We start from the raw sequence: 22,379 nt of genomic DNA on the forward strand, positions 1-22,379 counted from the left end.
AATACTTGCAATGATATGAAATTCTTTGGATCTGAATATGGAGAAACAGAATTGTGTTACACCAGGTTCAATGTGCTAGCCATTTTACGTGGGTGGTGGTAAGGAGTGGTTACCACGCTGTGTGTGATGAGAGGGATCTAGACGTCTCACCCCCTTAGACTTTTTTCCCACTGAAAGTTCTTTTGTTTGTCTTTTAAATTACGATAAAATTTACATAACACAAAATTCAACATTTCAACTATTTAAAAGTGTACAATTCAGTTGTTTTGAGTGTATTCACCATGTTGTGCAACCATCACCATATTCCAAAACAGTTCATCACCCCAGAAGGAAACCCTGTACCCACTAAGCAGTCACTTTTCATTCTCCCCTTGTCCCAGTCCCTGACGATCACTAATCTACTTTTTGTCTATGGATTTGCCTATACAGGACATTTCATATAAATGGAAGCATACAGTATGTGGCCTTTTGTTTCTGATTTATGTCACTTAGCATAATGTTTTCAAGGTTCGTCCATGTTGTAGCGTGTATCAGTGCTTTATTCCTTTTTATGGCTAAGTGGTATTGCATTGTATGGTTATACCACATTTTGTTTATCCTTTCACCAGTTGATGGACATGTGGGCTGTTTCTACTTTTTGGCGGTTATGAATAATGCTGCTATGAACATTCGGGTACAAGTTTTTCTGTGAGCATATGTTTTTAGTTTTCTTGGGTATATACGTAGCAGTGGAAATGCTGGGTCATACGGTAACTCTATGTTTAACTTTGTTTAACATTTTGAGGAACTGCCAGACTGTTTTCCACAGCAACTGCACCGTTTTACATTCCTACCAGCAATGTATAAAGGTTCTGATTTTTTCATATCCTCAACACTTGTAATTCTTCATTTTTAAAAATTTTAGTCACCCTAGTGGCTGTACAGTAGTTATGGTAGTTTTTTTGGTAACGCTAATTTTTAAAATTGAAGTGAAATGCACATAATGTAAAATTAACTACGTTAAAGTGAACAATTTAGTGTCATTTAGTACATTCACAGTGTTGTGCAACCATGACCTCTGTCTGGTTCCAAAACATTTTCATCACCCCTGCCTTGGATTGAGTGTCCCCCCCAAAACTTGACCCCCCACGGTGATGGCATTAAGAGGGTGGGATGTCCTATTATGGTAATTGAAAAGTGGGGCCTTGAAGAGGTGATTGGATTGTAGGACCATGCAGTAGTGAGTGGATTAATAATGGTGGTCGGGGCTGTGGTTCTGAGGGCTTTAAAAGAAGAACACATGAGAGGTTAGTCTCTCTCTCTGCTCTGCCATTTTCTGCCATGTGAGACCCCTGGGTCACTGTTGCCACCACCAAGACCCTCACCAGATGTGTTCCCTGGACTTTGGACTTATCAGCCTCTGAAACTGTAAGCAATAAATTTTGTTTTCTTAAAATTACCCAGTTCCAGTTATTTTGTTATAAGCAACAGAAACAGACTAACACAACCCAGAAAGGAAACCCCGTGCCCATTAAGCAGTTTATCCCCATCATCCCTCCCTTCAACCCCTGGTAAACACCAGTATGTTTCCTGGCTCTATAGATTTACCTGTTCTGTGTATTTCATATAAATGGAATTATATAGTATTGATTTTTTGTGTCTGGCTTATTTCACTTAGCATAAGTTTTCAAGATTCGTCTATGCTGTATCATGAAGTAGAACTTCATTTCTTCGTAAGGCTCAATAACATTCCATGGTATGAGTAGACCACATTGTGTTCACCCATGCATTTGTTAATGGACATTTTGGTTGTTCCCATCTTTTGGCTATTGTGAATAGCGCTACTATGAACATGGGTGTACATTTGAGTACCTTTTAAAAATTCTTTTGGGTATATACCAAGGACCGAAATTTCTGAGTCATATGATAATGTTTTAACTTTTTGAGGAACTCTCACCCTCTTTTCACGGTGGCTGAATCATTTTGTTTCCACCAGCAATGGATGAGGGTTCTAATTTCTCTGCATCCCCACTAACACTTGTTATTTTCCTATTTTTAAAAAAATTATAGCCATCCTAGTGGATGTGAAGTGGGAACTCATTGTGATTTGTTTTTCCTTAATGACCAGTGACATTGAACATCTTTTCATGTGCTTATTGGCTATTTCTGTATCTAATTTGGAGAAACATTTATTCAGATCCTTTTCCTATTTTCAAATTGGGTTGTTTGTCAATTCGTGGCTGAGTTGTAAGAGTGCTTTTATATACGATTATTCTGGATACTAGGCCCGTATAAGATATATGATTTGCAGATATTTTCTCCCATTTTCTAGCTGTATTTTTACTTTATTGATAATGTCCTTTGGTGGACAAAAGTTTTTAATTTTGGTCAATTTCAATTTATCTATTTTTGTTTTGTTGCTCGTATTTTCACTGTCATGTCTAGGAATCCATTGCCAAATTTGCAGTTATTAAAGATTTACTCCTATATTTTTTTCTAAGAGTTTTATAGTTTTACCTCTTTTATTCTGGTTGTTACCCCATTTTGAGTTATTTTGTGTATGTGGCATGCAGTAGGGGTTCAAGTTTGTTTTGCATGTGGTTATTCAGTTGTCTCACAACCAGTTGCTGAACAAACTCTTATTTTCCCACTGAATGGTCTTGCTTGGCACACTTGTCAAAAGTCATTTGTTCATAGATTTTTGGGTTTATTTCTGGTCTGTCAGTTCTATTCCATTGGTCTATCTGTCTCTCTTTCTGCCAGGACTACATACAATTTTGAATATTATACCTTAGTAGTAAATTTTGAAATCGGGAACCATGAATCTTCCAACTTTGTTCTTTTCCAATATGGTTTTAACTGGTTGAGGTCCCTTGCAATTCCATATGAATTTAAGGATCAGATTTTTCATTTCTGCAAAAAAGACCATGGGAAATTTGATAGGGATTGCATTGGATCTGTCATCTTCAAACAGGGATAATTTGACTTCTTCCTTTCCAATTTGGATGCTTTCTTTTTCTTTCTCTTGCCCAATTACCCTGAATAGAACTTCCAGTACTGTGTTGGATAAAAGTGGCAAAAGTGGCATCCTTATCTTCTTCCAGATCATATAGGAAAAGCTTTCAACTTTTGTTCATTCAGTGTATTAGCTGTAGGTTTTTTGTATATGGCCTTTATTGTGTTGAGGTATGTTCCTTCTCTGCCTAAGTTGAGTGTTTTTATCATGAAAGGATTTTGAATTTTATTAAATGCTTTTTCTGCATCTATTGAAATGATGATGTGGTTTTTGTCCTTCATTCTGTTGATGTAATGTATCACTTTTGTTCATTTGTGTATGTTGAACCATCCTTGCATCCCTGGGATGAATCCAAGTTGATCATGGTAAATAATATTTTTAATGTGATGTTGGATTCTGTTCTCTAGTATTATGTTGAGAATTTTTGAATCTATGTTCATGTGGGATATTGTTCTGTAGTTTTCTTTATTGTGTCATTGTCTGCTTTTGGTATGAGCGTAATGCTGACATCATAGATTAAGTTTGGAAGTATTCTCTCCTCTTCAGATTTTTGGAAGAGTTTGAGAAGAATTGATATTTGTTCTTTTTTAAATGTTTGATAGAGTTCAGTAGTAAGCCATCAGGTTCTGTACTTTGATGGGAGACTTTTTATCACTGCTTCAATTTCATTACTTTTTATTGGTCTGTTTAGGTTTTCTATTTCTTTATGATTCAACTTATGATCCTTTGTATTTCTGTGGTATCAGTGGTAATGTCTCCTTTTTCATTTCTGATTTTATTTATTTGAGTCTCTCTCTCTCTCTCTCTTTCTCTCTCTCTCTTTTCTTTGGTTAGTCCAGCTAAAGGTTTGTTGATTTATCTTTAATTCATTTATTTCTGCTCTGAGCTTTGTTATTTCTCTCCTTCTGCTAATTTTGGAGTTTTGTTTCTAGTTCCTTGAGGTGTAATATTAGGTTGTTTATTTGAAATGTTCCTACTTTCTTGATGTAGACATTCATTGCTATAAACTTTCCTGTTAGAACTCCTTTTGCTGTATCCCATAGGTTTTAGTATGTTGTGTTTCCATTTTCATTTGTCTCCAGGAATTTTTTAATTTCCTTTTTAATTTCTTCCTTGACCCATTTGTTCTTCAGAGCATGTTGTTTAATTTGTGTTTGAACAGTTTCTAGTGTTCCCTCTATTAGTGATTTCTAGTTTTAGTCTTTTATGATTGGAAAAGATCATTGATATGATTTCATTTTTTAAAAATTTGTTAAAACTTGTTTTGTGACCTAATATGTGGTTTGTTCATGAGAATGTTTCATGTGCTGCTGAGAAGAATGTATATTCTGCAGCTGTTCGAATGTTCTGTAAAAGTCTTTTAGGTCTCTTTGGTTTAGGGTGAACTTTAACTGATGTTTGTTGGTTGATTTTCTATCTAGATGATTTGTCCATTGATTAAAGTGAGGTGTTGAAATCCCCAACTATTATGGTATTGGAGTTTATCTCCCTTTAGATCTAATATTTGCTTTATATATCTGGGTGCTCCAGTATTGGGTACATATATATCTACAATTGTTATATCTTCTTTCTGAACTGTTCCCTTTATCATTATGTAATGCCTTTCTTTGTCTTTTTAATGATTCTTGAGTTAAAGTCTATTTTATCTGATTTATCTACCTAAGTAGAGGTACTCCTGCTCTTCTTTAGAATATTTTTTCTATTTATTTGCTTTCAGTCTATGTGTATCTTCATAGGTGAAGTGAGTTTCTTTAGGCAGCATATGGTTGGGACTTGTTTTATAATCTGTTTATTCTACGTCATTTAATTGTTGAATTTAATCCATTTATATTCAGAATTATTGATAGATAAGGACTTACTGCTACCATTTTGTTACTTGTTTTCTGTAAGCTGATGGTATAGTTCCTGTCTGAAGGCTGACAGGCTCTAGACCCAGGAAAAGCCAATGTTTTAGTTTGAGTCTGAAGGCAGGGAAAAAGCCAACTACCCAGTTTGAAGGTAGTCATGCAGGAAGAATCATTTTTACTGGGTGTAGGGTCAGCCCTTTTGTTCTATTCAAGCCTTAAACTGATTGAATGAGGGCCACTCATGTTAGGGAGGGTAGTCTGCTTTACTCAGTCTACCAGTTGAAATGTTAATGTCATACAAAAACATCCCCACAGAAATACATCTAGAATAATGTTTGCCCAAATATCTGGGCACCCTGTGGCCCAGTCAAGTTGACACATGAAATTAACCATCAAGGTTGGTATTGCCATCTTAAAAATATTATTCTTTTTTTTTTTTTTTGTCTTTTTGTGACCAGCCGCACCGCGCTCAGCCAGTGAGCGCACCGGCCATCCTTATATAGGATTCGAACCTGTGGTGGGAGCACTGCTGCGCTCCCAGTGCCGCACTCACCCAAGTGCGCCACGGGGCCGGCCCCCATCTTAAAAATATTAAAGACTTCCCATCCATGTACGTGGAATGTCTTGCCATTTATTCATGTCTTAATTTTTTTCAGCAACATTTTGTAGTTTTCAGTGAACAAGTCTTTCACCTTCTTGTTAAGTTAGTTCCTAGGTAGTTTATTCTTTTTGATGGTATTGTAAATAAAATTGCTTTTTTAATTTCTTTTTTTCGATTGCTTATTGCTGCCATATAGAAGCACAGCTGATGTTGTGTGTTTATCTTGTAGCCTTAAACTTTAATGAATTCATTTCTTAACTTAGTTGTTTTTCTTGTGGATTCTCTGTGATTTTCTTTATATAGAATCATGTTATCTGTGAATAGAGATAGTTTTACTTCTTTTCTGATTTAGATACCTTTTATTTCTTTTTCTTGCCTAATAGCTCTGGCTAGAATTTCCAGTATAGTGTTGAATAGCAGTGATGAAAGCAGGCATCTTTGTCTTATCTCTGAGCTTAGGGGAAATTTTCAGTCTTTCACCATTGAGTATGAGTTTTTCATAGATACCCATTATCAAGCTGAGGAAATTCCCTTCTATATCTACTTTTCTCAGTGTTTTTTTCATGAAAGGATATTGGATTTTGTCAAATGTTTATTCTACATCAATCAAACTGTGTTTTTCCCCTTTGTTCTATTAATGTGTATTACATTGATTGATTTTCATATGTTGAACCAACCTTGCATTCCTGGGATAAATCCCACTTGGTGATGGTGTATGATACCTTTAGTATTGGATTCAGTATTTTCTCGTTTATCTCTTTCATTTTTGTAGGAGAGTTTTGCTGGATATAGAATTCTTGGTTGACAGGGTTTTTTTTCTCTCAGCCCTTTAATATGTCATCCCATTGTCTTCTGGCCTCTATGGTTTCTGATGAGAAATCACTTATTATTCTTATTAAGAAGTCCTTGTATGTGAGGAGTCACTTCTTTCTTACTGCTTTCAAGATTCTCTCTTTGTCTTTATCTCTTCAACAGTTTGATTATAATGTCTTGGTGTAGATCTATTTGAATTTATTTTACTTGGAGTTTGTTGAGCTTCCTGGATGTGCAGATTGTTTATTCACCAAATACGGGAAGTTTTCAGCAAATTATTTCTTCAGATATTCTTCCCTTTCTCCTTCTCATTCTGAAACCTCATAATGTATACGTTGGTACAGTTGACAGTGTCCCACAAGTCTGTGAGGTGCTATTTATTTTTCTTTATTATTTTGCCTTTTGCTTCTTATATTGTGTAATATCAATTGGCCTGCCTTCTGATCTCAATTGACCTGATTTCAAGTTCTCTGATTCTTTTTTTTTTTTACTTATTTCTGCTGTTGAGCCCCTGTAGTTAATTTTTCATTTCAGTTATTGTGCTTGTTAATTCCAGAATTTCTACTTTGTTTCTTTTTATAATTTATCTTTATCTATATTCTGTGTTTGGTAACACATTGTTCTGATGGTTTTCTTTAGGTTTTTGTACATGGTTTCCTTTAGCTCTTTGAATATATTTAAAATAGCTGATTTAAAGTCTTTGTAAGTTTAATGTCTGTACTTCTTCCTGGGCAGTTTCTGTTGCTTTCTTTTTTCCTTTGTGTGTGTTATCCTTCCTTGTTTCTTTTTCTGCCTTGGGATTTTTTTGTTGGAAACTGGACATTTTGAATACTATAGCGTGACAACTCTGGAAATGACATTCTTCCCCTCCCCAGGGTTTGTTGTTGCTACTTGTTATAGTCATTGTTTGTATATTGTCTTTTCTGAGCTAATTTTGTACAGTATGAATTCTTTATCATGTGTGGCCACTGAATCCTGTCCCACTTACATAGTGATCAGCTAGCGATTGGACAGAGATTTCTGTAAGTGCCTGGAACCAAAAATATCTCCCAGTCTTTTCAAATGGGGTCTGTGTATGTGTTGAGGCTTACCTTCAGCACCGATCCAGGCAGTTGTTAGTGGCTCCTTAGCACTCACTTCCTGCTTGCACAGAACCTGTAGGTTAGCCAGAGGTGAAAGCGTAGGATGTTCTTAGTTCTTAGTTCTTTCCTGAGCATGTACACAGGCCTGGGCATTTACATGGCCTTCTAGGTTCCCTGGAATGTTAGAACTTTTCAAACCTCTTATTTCCAAAAGCATCTTACTCCCCAACTTTTCCTCTCAAGCCTTTGGTTAAGTCTGTTTTTTGCCTCAACTGTTATTCATTGGCTTAGTTAGACGGTAGCAACCTGTAAATATTTTCAGTAGCCCCCTCCCCACCCCACCCCCTTCCCCAGTAGCCACCTCAGCATTGGAGAGTTGCAGATTTGGTGAGGTCAAGACAAGCCCTTTGAGCCAGTCTTCCTGGGAGCCACCAGATAGGTCAAAACAAATAACCATAGTTCTTTGCAAATGAGGTTGGTTCTACTCCCTTCAGTACCAGTGCTAGTAGCAGGATTGTGGCCTGTTATCTTCCAGGGCACTGCTGCTCACAGGATGGGACCAGGGTAAGTTAAAATGCCTTGGAGTTCATTGTTCTTGCCAAGATCTAACTGGTTTCTCTTGCTTAAGTGTTCCTCTGGTTGCTGCAGATTTCTGCTTAGTTTCCAGAGTTTTAAAAAAGTTGATCCTGAAAAGTTGATTCTGACATTTTTGGCCAGTTTTTTATTGCATATATTGAAGGATAGACTTTGGGAGTTCCTTAGCCATTTTTGCTGATATCACTCACTAGTCTGTTCTTAACATGGTGGCCAATTTTGAGTTAGCCTAATTTATGGATACCCCACCTGATTCCAGAAAGGATTTAAAATGTCTTACAAGGATGAATATCATAAAAGATACAATGACTTATTATTGTCAATATGTATTGTGTGCCTGTTGGGTTGAGGGCATTTTAGTAAAAACTGTGCCCTCCCTGCTGTTGAAAACTTGGTTCTATAGACAGGAATATTGTTTTCTTTGGGGATCTTGAGAATTTTGCCCTCCTTGTTATATAGGTGGGAGGGAACCTGGGAGCACATCCACCTCAGTGGTTTCTTCTCCTGCATGACCTGCATGTGGCCTTGAGGTGATATGCCAAGTTAGTGTCCAACATCAGCAGTGGTCATTATTGTCCACCTCTGAGTTGATTGTGAGAAATTTGCCTCCAGTGGTGGTTTTTCTAAATTCAGGCTCCCTTTTCCTCTGGGCATGATAGGTAGGTATTTATTTCCTATTTTATTTTAATTTTATTTCTATTGTCCTAGTTGTTTTAGGAGGTGATTAGGTGATTCTTACACTTCAACTGCGTTAAAAGTAAGAACTTCTCTTCATTAAAAGACACCATAAATAAAGTCAAGCCATGAATTAGGACAAGACATTTACAATATATATAACTAACAGAGGATTAGCAGTCAAAATATATGAAGAATTCCTAGAAATCAACATTGTATAGGCAATGCCTATTAAAAAATCAGAAGGAGACACAATCAGGCATTTCACAGAAAAAAACAGGTGGCCCATGAGCATATGAAAAGATGCTAAATCTTTCTAATTATCAGGATAGGAAAAAAAGACCATTGTACTTATTAGGTTAGCAGTGTGATAACTCCAAGTGCTGTCAAGGATTTGTATTAACAGAAAGCCCCACGCTTCTGCTGGGAGTGTACATTGGTACCTCTGCTTTGCAAAACAGTTTGGTACTTGCTTGTGAAATTGGCCTTTTATACAACCTGTGTGCCAGCAATTCCTCTTCACTCTCCAGATGTAGAGTCCAGGGCAGAGGATGGCAAACTCTTCTGTTAAAGGTAAGAGAATAAATAGGCTTTGTACACTGCATACACTCTTTGTCACAGTCTTTATTTATTTTTATAACCCTTTAAAAATCAAAGAGCGTTCTTAGTTCAAGGGCCTTACAAAAATAGGCTGCTGGCTAGATTTGCTAATCCCTGATCCCCTGATCTAGAGTATATACCCTAGAGAAACTTGTACAAGTACCTCAGAAGAAATGTGCCAGAATGTTCAGAGCAGACTGTTTATAATAGCAAAAACTGGAAACAGTGTGGTAAGAAAATGGGTAAGTACATGATTAATACAGCAGCAAAAATGAATGAGGTATATCTACACCCAACAAACATGGATGAATATTGGCAATACTAGTGGCAGAGGACCACGTGTGGTACAATATCACTTTTATGAAGTTCAAAACAGGCAAAGTTATATTAAATAGAAAAATACGTGTGCTAGCAGGAGAATTATACACACCAGGTTCAGGCTGATGTTTACCTGTGGAGTGAGACTGGCAGATGGGCTGAGGATGGAGGAGCACACGGGTACATTAACTAGTGAGTGGGTGCTGTGTTCTGCAGCTCCTTCTGGTTGGCGACCCTGGAGTGTTCCTTATTCTCACGACCCTCCCGACTCCCTCACAGCTCTCTAACGGCAGGCACAGTCTCCTTCTTCCCCATGTCCCCTGATGTGCTAGGCACACAGCCGTTTTGCAGTGCAGGCACCCAGTGTGGATGTCAAAGGCATTGGTTTGGTGAGCTTTTGCAGAGTCCCAGACCTGAAGAAGGTTCACTCACGTGTGGCACAGAAGGGCCTGGGGGGAGACATGAGAGATTCCATGTGTGTGTCCCGTTTACCAAGTTCTGTGAGATGTCCATCCACAGCAGAACCCTGACATTCGGACAACAACATGGCCTTTGGCACTCGCCCAAAAACACAGTCGAGGCTGAAATAAAGTCGGAAATACCAGCATTTGCGTGAAACAGGCTATTTCGTCTTATAAAATATTTGTTTAGATACTTGCTAGCCATTGGAGGAAATATACCTTGGCACAATCTTTATAAAAGGCAAGTTGGCAGTGATTACAATATTTTTAAAGGCACATCATCTTTTTTTTTTTTTTTTCTTTCAATTTTTTTGAATTTATTGAGACTTGATTTGTGACCTAATATGTGATCTATCCTGGAGAATGATCCATGTGCTGATGAGAAGAATGAATATTCTGAGATGGTTGGGTGGAATGTTCTGTAGATATCTGCCAATTCCAATTGGTCTAGAGTCTTGTTTAGATCTTGTGTTTCTCTACTGATTCTTTGCCTAGATGATCTGTCTAATATTGACAGTGGGGTGTTCAGGTCCCCTGCTATTATGGTATTAGTGTCTATTTCCTTCTTTAGGTCTAATAGCATTTGTTTTATAAATCTGGCTGCTCCAACATTGGGTGCGTACATATTTATGATTGTTATGTCTTCTTGATGGATCAGTCCTTTTATCATTAAGTAGTGTCCCTCATTGTCTCTTTTTATGGTTTTTAGTTTAAAGTCTATTTTGTCAGATATAAGAATAGCTACTCCCGCTCGTTTTTCTTTTCTGTTTGCATGGTAAATCTTTTTCCATCCTTTCACTTTTAGTCTGTGTGAATCTTTATGGGTGAGGTGGGTCTCTTATAGGCAGCATATAGTTGGGTCCTGCTTTTTAATCCAGTCAGCCAGTCTGTGTCTTTTGATTGGGGAATTTAAGCCTTTTACATTAAGAGCTGTTATTGAAAGGTGTTGATTTATACCTAGCATTTTATTGGTTGTTTGGTTGTCTTAGGTGTCTTTTGTTCCTTGCTTTCTGATTTACTGTTTGGTTTCTGTGTTTGTTGGTTCCTTAGGTTGTAGATAGTGTTTTTGTTAGCTTGTTTTCTCTTCATGAATGCCATTTTTATTATACTAGCGGGTTTAGATTTTTCTTGGGTTTTTATGGCAGTGGTAGTTATTTTTCAGGAACCAAACCCAGTACTCCCTTGAGGATTTCTTGTAAGGGTGGTCGTGTGGTAGTGAACTCCCGCAGTTTTTGTTTGTCTGAGAAATATACTATTTGCCCCTCATTTCGGAAGGCTAGAAAGGCACATCATCTTTGAACCAGCAGTTCTGTTACTATTTGATTGCCAAATGTGCAGAGATATATGTTCAGGAATGTTCACTTCAGAATTGTCCATAATAGCAAAACATCAAGCCTAGCCTAAGTATAACTGGTTATGTTAAGTTATGGCAAACTATATAGTGGAGTGCTGTGCAGCCCTTAAAAATAATAAGATTTTCATATGGTGATATAGAAAAATGCCCAGGATACATTATTGATAAGAAAAGAAAACTGTAGCTTAGTTTGCATGTTTGACCGTTTGTGGGGATAAAAAAGAAAAATGTTTTCTCATATGTGCATTGGCCGTTTCAGTATGTGCAGAGTTGCACTGAGCACTGGGAGGGCTCATCTTCCTCCGGGTAGTTGCATTCAGGGATCTTTGCATGTCGTACCCTCATCTCTTAATTGGTTTTTTTTTCTCTCTTAGAGCATATACTATTATAATAAAAATGAAAATCTAATTGCACCCATTGTATGTCAGGCAATGTCCACAGCATCAGGCACTATTTATATAACTTCAGTTTTAGGGTGTCACATTTTAAAGAACATGATACTATATATCTGTATAAATATCACAAGTTAACCTAAATGGAACCATTTTGAAGTTACTTTGTGATATTCTTTTAGATTTTAAATTGAGATGTAATTCACATACCGTAAAGTCCACCCCTTTAAAATATACAGTTCAGTTGTTTTTAGTCTGTTCACAGGGTTGTGCAGCCATTACCACTGTGTAATTTCAGAGCATTTTTATCATGCTGTTGAGAAATCCCATACCCATTAATAGTCACTCTTCCCCATTTCCAGCACCCAGACCCTGGCAACCACGAGTTTACTTTTTGTCTCTATGCATTTGCCTATTCTGGACATTTCATGTTCAGATAGTTTTCTTATGCTTATTTTCCCTCACTTGTAAACATCAGGCAAAGGACTGATTTTTTTCTTGTCCCTGCTGCCTGAGCACCAGAGGGCCTCCTTTCCCTCCTTCCCTGAAAGCCTGTTCTCCAACCAGCAGCTTAGCTCAGGTACGGGCTGTGCAGAGGACAGTGTGAAGAGGACTCTAGGTAGGGTTGTGAGAGGACAAGGTGGGGGCCAGCCCACACACATGGCAGGCTTGCAGGGGCCAGGCGGGGACTTTGGCCGACATGGAGCATCTGAGGAGGCGAGGGACTGCGTGGGGAGCGGGGTGGGTGGTGGTGGGCTGCAGGTGGCCTCCTGGTTGACCCTTTGATGTGACAGGCAAGGTTAGGGACTTAGCTAAGAAAGATTAGTTAGCGTCCTAATGAACAAGATTCTGATTGGCCAGTGTGCAAGCAAAGAGTCACTGGCCTCTTGAGGTTGTTTTGAAAACTTGTTTTGTTTTCACAAATAAACAGATTTTACACAAGGCTCCCACACCTTGCCACAGCAGTATTCTGTTAGGTTACGCTAACCCAGATGTGGCTGGAACACCACTCGCCTCTCCAGCTAGTACGTACGCTCAGCCTCATGACGAGGTGGGCGACAACAGCGCCCGTGGCCATCTGAGGGCCGCCCCTTCAGAGGACGGAGGCTGGGCCCTGAGTAGAGAGAATTCGGCCCTTATTTTTGTAAGTGGCAAACATAGATGGATGGGGCAAGAACACGGTGTATTTGTGAGGCAGCTAGTGGGTTTTGAAAGAAACTTCTCTGTCTGTTCCCCAGACACATTACCATATTGTGAGGAAGGATGGAGCGGGGAGGCAGGAAAGTCTACATGAGAAAGTCCCATGTGCAGAAGCAACTTCTGTCAGGCGTCTGGGCGGTGGGTCTCCTTGAGGCTACTGAGCCTGGCCCATGTTGTCTTCGAACTCCTTTCCCAGCGCCCCCTTCTTTACCAAGGTCCGTGGGGACCAGGGCTAGCCAGCGGCTACTGACAGGGCTGGGGCGGGCAGGCTGGGCCCGGGTCACAGGAGGGGTGTCTGCGCCCCTGCCCTGGAGCTGCCCAGCAGAGGCCTTGTAGAGAAGGGCTGCAGGGAACTGGGCAAAAACTCCCGAGAAAGTTCTCGATGACAACTCAGTCCCGACACCGTGCAACATTCAAAATGTGTTTTCTTGTCAGAGAGTACACACACGTCGTACAGTATGTAGAAAAGAAAGAGAAGCCAGCCTTTATACCACCATCTGGAAACATTTAATTTATGCTTCAGAAAAGTGTTAGCAGATTCTTAGGATCGCTCGTCAGTTTATTAATGCACGGTGTCGTCTTCATTAAAGTTAGCGCTCCTTCAGGAGCCTCACTCAGCTCCTTTATAGTCTTAGGCTCAGTTACTCCGTCTCGAGGCCTCGCTGGCAGGCTGCTGAGGTTGGGGTCTCTCTGGCTCACGTCTAGGAGTGCTCACTTTATTTGTCAGTGGGAACTTGCAGATGGGAGGCAGCCATCCTTGCAGAGTAACTTGTGACCCGGTGGGTAGGAGAGCCTGCCCAGAAGGGGGCACAGGAGACCCCTCCAATCCACTGTCTCCTCTGCCAGCCCTCTCCCTGGGCACCTCCCTGAGCCTTCTCATGTACGAAGGAGAGCCAGACCTCCCTCGTGCTCTCTTCCCAGGCTTGGTATGAAAATATCCTGTCAATCCACGACGGGCCCACCCCAAGGCTCTGCAGTGCTGGGTCAGGTTGTTGCAGGGTTAGTAAGATGTGGGTAGAGGGTGGAAACCAAGCGTCTCAGGCACAGTGGGCACACTCTCGTGGGGTTCTGCCGTGTGAAGAGGAGTGCTCCTGGTCTGGACGCACATCAGCTGCAGTAGATGCTGGCCACCGTGCTGTTGTAGTGTGATGGGCCACCCCTGAATCTGGTCTTCAAGGCTCATCTAGCAGTGAGCTTAACCAGGAAATACAATCGGCTAAGAATGACCGCTGCTTCCCCCAAAATATCCAAGTGATGCATAGAATTCCGAGTTACGACACAACAAAGTATTATGTGTGTTTTAAAGAACCTTGAAAATACAATTTATTAAGTGTACCTTTTATCAAGTTTTTAGGAAGTGTTTTGAGTAGTATTGTTAACAGCAGTGTTTGGGTAAAGTAGAAGGGAAGCATATTTGTCTTGTTAAAGTCGGGAATGATCCTTGTGTGTTACTTAAAACTGAAAGACAGCACATCTTTCAGACGCTCTTGCAAAGCTATGTTTCTTATTTCCTTGCACAGTACGATGGGGTGGCACTCTTACTTTATTGTTATTTTTTTTCTGACAGGATTTCTCTTTCGCAAAATGGAGTCAAGTAAAAAGATGGACTCTCCTGGTGCACTGCAGACTAACCCGCCACTAAAGCTTCACCCTGACCGCAGTGCTGGGACATCAGTTTTCGTCCCTGAACAAGGAGGTTACAAAGAAAAGTTTGTGAAGACTGTGGAGGACAAGTACAAGTGTGAGAAGTGCCGCCTGGTGCTGTGTAACCCGAAGCAGACCGAGTGTGGACACCGGTTCTGTGAGACCTGCATGGCAGCCTTGCTGGGGTAGGTACCCGCACACACAGGCTGTGGGGCGGCACTTGTTTAGGCCGACTGTGCCTTTCGCTTTTTCCAGTCCTCACTCTTCTGTTCACTCATATATTTCTCTAAAAGATAAACCTCTGAAAGTTTAAAGCCCTAAAGAAATGATTAAAAGTCTCAGAGCCCAGTTTGTGAATTGTTTAGGGAATCTCAGCAAGATGCCGCATCTGAGTTAGTGTACTAAGGCCTCCATGTGCCTCTGACCAGAGGCCTGCACCACCCCACCCCATGACCTTCTTCTGTCCTGCAGACTTCTGTTCCTCTCTTCCCCCAAGAATCTCCTTTAAAGTCTCCCCTGATGGCATCAGCCACTCTGTCCAGGGAGCCTTGGTGTCCCCTGTCGTGTTGCTGTTTTTTGCTCAAGGAGCTCACAGTTCTGTGGAGGAGACACACACCAGCAAATGACAAATGAGTCATTAAAGTGCTAGTGCTCTGGTGTGCAAGGATGCTGCAGAGGGTGGAGGGAGGACAGGTGTCAGCATAAAGGACTGGGTATCACTCCCTGAGCTGAAACCTGATCTGTGCGTGCTTACGTAGCAATTGCGGGTAGAACATGCACCAGGCCCTTGGAAGCGGTTATCAGCTGAGTGTTGGTGCCATTGTATAATCACAAAGGAAGGCTGGAATTTTACAGCAGAAATAGCGTTGACCAAGAAAGCACCTTCAGTCATCCTGCAGGTATTTTGTATTTTCTGGGCATTGTGCTGGGTACTGTGTTTCTGCAGTATGCATTTGACTCAGTCACTGCCATTAGGGCACATTGGCCTGGGAAGGGTAGCCAGCTCCTCCTCCCGACTTGCCACTCAAGCCTGGACTGCCCCCAGGCCCCCCCTCTAGGCCCCAGGCCGAGCACAGCAGCCTGCATCCCTCCCGTGTCACCTGCCTTCACCTTGCTTTCCTCTCAGTTCTTCCTGCTGTGGTCTAACCCACTTATACCCAACAATCAACTCAGCTGTGCCTGCTTGTGAGTGAATACCTGAGTCAAGCTTAGTGACAGCGCAGTAGACTCAGAGTACCTAGTTTCCCTTCACACAAGAACCTGGACTGCACCGCTGGGCCGAGGAGAAACCTTCTGGTGGGAGTGGGTCCTGGGGAAGGGAGTAGACCATAGAGGAGGGGGTGGGCCCCAGGGGGAGAGGGTGGGCCCTGGGAAAGGGGGGTGGACCATAGAGGAGCGGGTAGGCCCTGGGGGAGGGAGGCTGGCTCCTCTGTGCAGTTGGCATTGGCCTTTTAATATGCACTGAAAAAAAATAGCTTGTGGAGAAAGTACTGGCTGTTTTAAAAAAGAACATTTAAATCTCTCCTAACAGACTATAGATGCTCACACTGAAGAGCTCCTTTGCAGATAGCTAGTTTTGGTTTCTGAAATAAAATTTCACTTTTACATTAATTGAAAGGGGCTTTCCAAGTGGGACTGAACTAAACTGTTCCACTTAATTTCCTTTTGAAAAATTACCATTCCAAATGCAGCCCTTTTCTCCTATGGCTTCATATTTAAACCAAATTCACCATGGCATCCTGTAAGCTCTGCTTGTTGCCATAAGCTAAGAGCAAACTTGACTGTGAAGTGAATGGTTCCATGTCTCTAGTGAGTGCCAATGAGAAAGGGACTTCCACTCTAATTTAGTCGTTGTGTTTTCCCCCAGCTCCTCAAGTCCAAAATGTACAGCGTGTCAAGAAAGCATCATTAAAGATAAGGTATTCTTGGGTTTTTAATAAATGATTCTGTCAAATGTTTTAAGCTGGATGATACTTTTCACATAGTTTGCATTTGGCACTCTGGAACTCGGTTTTATCTTGGTTTTGATGGCTGATGCAGCAGGCTCCGAGGCAGGGCACTGTGTCGTGTAAGTACCTGGACAGACAGCGAGGTTGGATCCATTCAGCCACTCTCCTGTATGAGCTCCATGAGGCCTTTCACCCTCTGAGCCTGTCTCCTCACCTTACCAGTTAACAGTATCACATGCTGCGACCCTCGGGGGTGCGTATGGGGAGCTGGTGTGAGTGAAGGGCTGAGTGCCTGTGCGTGGCAGGGGCTCCTTGTGGTCAGGTCACTCTGTCGTCGTGAGTCCTTATCCCAGACAGCTTATGCTCCACTCTTACACTAGAGTTCACCTTAAGACATGCTAGTCTGAGGGGTTCATTTGAACTTGCTCTCCCTCCTCTCCACCCCTTAACTCCCCAGTGTCTTCAAGTCATTAGATGTGTGTGAGATCAGCCACTTCTCTCCCGCACACTGTTGTGTGTGCCTGCGAGAGCCCATGAGTGTCATGAGCACATGCTCAGTGGGAGGGGCCACCCCAGATTGCCCGCCACCTCTCTGCCTGGTGCCTGATCCCCTCTCACTGCGTCTCCGACAGGTGGTCATCCACGCACGCTGAACCCTACCAGGCACACTTGTAGTCTGAAACAACTCATTCTTAAAGTGCTTAAAATATCAATAAATATATGTGTGGTTCTAATACTTTGATTTATGAACCTGACAGTTTTTTAATGTAGGTCATTAAATTGTACAATAAAATTCTTGCTCTGGGATTTACCTGTCTAAAGCACTTTGAAGATTGGGTTTGTTGTTCAGGGCAGCTCAGGTTAGTGCATTGATTTGAGGGTTGCTGGCCATAGGTGCCCCTGGACTGCCGGAGATAAGGGCGTCTGATGTAACCTGCTCTGGCAGGGTTAGTGACAGAATTGGTCACCTGTCCATGTACCTTTTTTTCCTTAGCATTTACCTGCTGCTAAAGTCTTAGGTTAGTTATTAAGAAAAACAAATCACTCAACTTTACTCCTTGTCTTAACATGGTAACATGTGTGATTGAGAGAGAACGTTGAAACAAATGGGCTGATATTTTTTTTAGTGTATCTGTTTTATTATTCAAAGTTATTCGTATTTTTCAATGACATTGATAGCTGACAAAAAATTACTAGTTTTGTTGAAGAATCATTAGTGATACAGACTAAAGCTGTAGATCTTCAGGGAAAGAGTGGAACTAGTTGTGTCTGTGTCTCTGGAGAGACCTAGATCTACCCCCCAGCAGGTCACCAAGTGATGTGGGGGCCTCCGGTTCCTCATCTGTAAAAAGAGACATTTGGAGTAAATAATCTGAGGTCCTTTTCAGTTGTGAAGTTCTGTACTTCCATTATTCTGGTATTTTTCAATTAATGTCTTTTTATCTGTGAGATTAAACCCAAATGACTTAAGGAACTTAAACAGCCCAAAAAGGAAGTTACTTCTTATCAGTTAAAAATATCTCTTCTGTTGATTTTAGTTCCTTGAATCATGACTTTTTCAAAAAAGTCATATTTATGAAGGATCAGACTCCACATTAGTTTATTTTAAACTCTTCACAGCTGTTGATTCTATTTCTTTGCCTGTGGAGTTGACAAATCGTATTAAGCTCCTTTTTTCCTGCTGTCATGGAGTGTCAACAGGTTTCTTAGAAATGCCTGAGGACTCACATGTTGTTTGTAGATTGTGTTGTTAGAAAGAGTGAGAGTATTTGTTTTCTAAAGGAGAAATGAAATTAAAGAAAGGCAGGAAGGTTTTTATTTCAAAGGGAAGCTTTTTTAACCTTGTCTATACAATTATGTATTTAAAATAGTTTTTTCTAGTAGCAGGTTAATGCTTTCTTTTATGTGAAAAATGAGTTATAACAGCATAACCTTGTGAAAAGGAACCAAAGTAAAAGTTTTACAAATTGTCTCCAACATATGATTTCCTATATTACTTTGTTTCTCCAGCAAACTGTCCATAAAATGTGTTGAGTTGCAGATTTTGCCCTTATCTTTTGGTAGGCAGGTGCGTCCGCCACGGCCACCTTTTCAGTGCTGGCTCCTGGACATCTCCACAGTCTAAATGTGAGCTTGGTCTTGCTCTGCCTTTGTCTTTAGATTATGTCAAGTTAACCAAATATGTTTAGCTGCTCTAGAGTGATCTTTCTTCAGTATAATTTGTTTTCTTTTGGTTTATCTAATAAGAGACAGTAGTTAAGGTTGTATTATTTAAATTATGTCGTTTGGTGGTAGCTCCTTCATTCTACTTGTAGAAATTAAGATGGTCCTTAATACTTTCCGAGGTCCACTTAAGAGTTGCTCTCATGATTTTTTTCAAGTGGTTTTGCCTTATCCAATGTAGCATGTAATGATTAAGACATAATCCTCTAAGATAACTGTCTTTCAATTTCAGGTATTTAAGGATAATTGCTGCAAGAGAGAGATTCTGGCCCTTCAGATCTATTGTCGGAATGAAAGCAAAGGTTGTGCAGAGCAGTTAACACTGGGACATCTGCTAGTAAGTACCCAAGTGGCACTGGAAGCTTTTACGTTAAGGAACACGAGTGCTTACCGTGTCCGGCTGATGAGCTGGTTGGTGTGATGTGGCTCCTCTGAGACCATGTTTACATTAATCCTTCAAAATACACTAAATATGAAAGCAATCCAAAGCACTTGAGTATAAAATGTTATTTTTATGGCATCATTGGCAGAATTGTCAACTGGTTTTTAAATACCCCCACCCTGTTTAGAATAAACAAATCTGAATTGGATTTTAGTTTTGGAAGGCCCATTAAAACCTTTTTTCACCATGAAATGCTACATAACTTCTTATGTTTTTTTGATTAGTATCGTATTTTATCCTGGAAGGATATTTTAACTGGAATAAAACAAAGTTTTTAGCAGATATCCATCTACCTATTTATCCAGGAGGAGGAATTGACTTAATTCTTCGACAGCAATATAGTTTGAGTAATCACTAAATAGAATATGAAATTCAGTATCTCTTGGTATATTTGTCACTCTTTGCCATGAAAAACTGGTCTAATGGCAGATTAGAAACATTTCTGTAGGATTTCATTGCATAGATATTAGAATCTGATACAGTATTTCAGATTGAATTTTTTTTGTCAATTAAGAACTTTGAATGGTTTGTCTTACAGGTGCATTTAAAAAATGATTGCCAGTTTGAAGAACTTTCATGTGTGCGTGCTGACTGCAAAGAAAAAGTACTGAGAAAAGACCTGTGTGATCACGTGGAAAAGGCCTGTAAATACCGTGAGGCCACATGCAATCACTGCAAGAGTCAAGTTCCAATGATCACATTGCAGGTGCAGTATTTTCCTGTTTCACCTACCTTCTGCTCAATTCAGATGTAATTTCTACACAGAATAGCTTTATAAATGACTATTCAAACAGGAATAAAGAGAAAAGATAGGAGTAAATAGCAATTTTCATCTGACTTTACTTCGGTTAGGCTTTATTTGTTTTGCCTATTTTGATTTATGTAATTAACATTTTCTGTTGCCTTGATTGAATATCATTTGGGGTATCAAAAAAATGAAAAATAATTACTCAAAAAAGGCAGAATTTTTAACTTGTCCCAGAGAATGGCCTCAAAATTTTGATGAATTGCTCGATCTTTTTACAGCTTTGTGACGTAACCATTGTTTACAACAGGCTAATTTGTCCTGCAGCATTGAAGTGCAGCTGTGTGTCTTAGAGAGATGAGAATTTAAAATGTTTTCATATCTCAGTTATTTTTGCACCATTCTATATTGCGTGTGTATGTTATAATCATATCACTTCTGTGTAAGTTAAAGAGGAAAGGAGAGGGTGGAGGACAAACTTTAAAAACCATCCCTTCATTGAACATTTAGTGACACCTGCTGTGTGTCAGATGCCCTTCCAGGAGCTGGGGACTCAATGGTAAAGCTCACCTAGTGGGAAGAGGTAATTAACAGGTATGCAGTGTTGGGTAGTGATAAGTATTATGAAGAAAAATCACCTGGCATTGAAGTAGGAGGTGGTGAGCAGGGCTGGCTTCTCTGAAGCAGTCGGGGGACAGCAAGGGAGTGCACAGGCTGAGATGAAACTAACCTGGCCAGTGGGTTTTAGGAACACAGGCGAGATGCGAAGAGTGGGGGGCAGCAGGGGGTAGGAGAAAGGCACTGGGCGGCCCTGAGAAAGGCATGCCAGGGGTGACAGGTAGGTGGTGCAGGCACAAAGGAGAGGGGGACAAGCAGATAAGTATGAATTGGTGGTCTTTGTGGCTAGAGTATGGAGGCCTGGGCAGGTGAATGCTGACAGATTGCCAGGAGGGGAGGTCATCCAGCAATGGGGTGACTGGTCACGAGGGATCAGGAGAGTGGGATCCCAAGGAAGGGGGAGGTGCTGCTGGGAGGCTGAGGGGAAGCAGCAGGGACTGGGTGACATGTGCCTCTGGAGTCATTGGAAGGGAGGGACTACAGAAGCATAGTCAGGACATGAGGGCCGCCTTTGAATTCCTGGTGGATGTCCTGGAGCATTTAATGACCAAAATTTAGGGAAAGTTTTCTTTGTCTTTCTCTATGAAATGAGAAAACCTCCATGCTTACCTTACTTTCTGTAACTTTCCTGTGCCCGTAACTTTATTTCCTTGCAAAATGTTTTTATTGTGTGACATTATAGACATTTCCAGTTATTAAGAACTTTTAAGAGCTGTGCCCTCCCCCTTTGAAAAATAACAATGGTATTTGTCATAATTGAATAATTCTTCCAGGAACTAAATTCCAGGGAATGAGACACATACTAACAAATAATACTCCAGGCCTTACACATATTAGTGTATAGCTAACAAAGTTACACTTTGTTTCTTGCAAAAATCAGTTAATCTGGCAATTAATTTTCATTCAGGAATAGAAGGAATTGTAGAGCGTGTCATTTAAACACCATATAAGTAACTTACTCTGAACATCAGTGTAAAGAGTCAGGTTTTAAAATGCCAGCATAGCGTATGGATTTACGAAACATTTACTTAGTGCCTGCCGGGCACCAGAGCTGTGCAAGTTGCTCAGGACGCACACAAGAGTAAATTGCAGTCTCTCGCTCAGTCACAGTTTGGTCAGGGAGACAGCCAAATTCATGGTAGGGTGAGAAGCACTATAACTGCAATATGGTTAAAGTACCAACGGGGAAAGACCGACTAACAGCCTGATGAAGGCTTTAGTGAGGAGGTGGCATTTGATGTGATCTGGGTCTTGATTTTGTCAGCTAAGGACGGTGGAAAGACAACTGGTGCTCAGGCACAGAATGATAATTAGCAAGTTTGGGACCCAAGTTGTACAAATAAATATTCCTTATAAGTCTTACTACATACACTCTTGTGATTAAGCTATTTTTAAGCTGTTTTAACATTGTTGGTACTAGAGTGCATCTTCAGGCAGACGTTGCTTTCTCTCGGGGCCTGTAATGGTTATGGCAAGCATGTGTGTGGGAGGTCACTGCTAGTGCATTCCTGCCCTGACTCTCACCAGCCTTGACCCTGGCAGAGCAGTGGCATATTCGCTTCTCTGTGCACCAGGGAAGCTTCTGTGACTTGCCTGGGCCTCCTCTCCCTTCAGTGTCATGATTTCATCCCCGAGTCTTTTGTTCTTTCAGCTCTAGCACACTTAGTCTCACCATTTCAGGTCTTGAGTTTATTTTTAAAAAGAGTAATCGTCTATGTAGGCAGCCTAAAGCCCAGGTTATCCTGATTTTCCTTCATTTCCTACATTTCTTTGTGTGGTGCATACGTCACAGGTTGATAAAATGCGTGCTGATAAAGCACTGAGAC

General features: G+C 40.7%; 1 protein-coding gene across 10 annotated transcripts in view; it reads left to right on the forward strand.

Moving 5' to 3' along the window:
- TRAF3 (TNF receptor associated factor 3) overlaps positions 1-22,379 on the forward strand; it is a 105,514-nt gene that overhangs the window by 62,372 nt on the left and 20,763 nt on the right. For 9 of the 10 annotated variants that reach the window (XM_063089514.1, XM_063089520.1, XM_063089515.1 and 6 more), the window contains 4 exons: positions 14,500-14,761; positions 16,444-16,495; positions 18,981-19,085; positions 19,729-19,896. In XM_063089514.1, the coding sequence (XP_062945584.1) occupies positions 14,517-14,761; positions 16,444-16,495; positions 18,981-19,085; positions 19,729-19,896 (570 nt within the window). In that variant the 5' untranslated portion in view covers positions 14,500-14,516. Of the gene's footprint in view, positions 1-9,134; positions 9,181-14,499; positions 14,762-16,443; positions 16,496-18,980; positions 19,086-19,728; positions 19,897-22,379 lie in introns of those variants that run through there. The other variant, XM_063089513.1, reaches the window with a different exon arrangement.

This window comes from Cynocephalus volans, chromosome 3 (assembly GCF_027409185.1).
Source record: "Cynocephalus volans isolate mCynVol1 chromosome 3, mCynVol1.pri, whole genome shotgun sequence".
NCBI classification, from domain to species: Eukaryota; Metazoa; Chordata; class Mammalia; order Dermoptera; family Cynocephalidae; genus Cynocephalus; species Cynocephalus volans.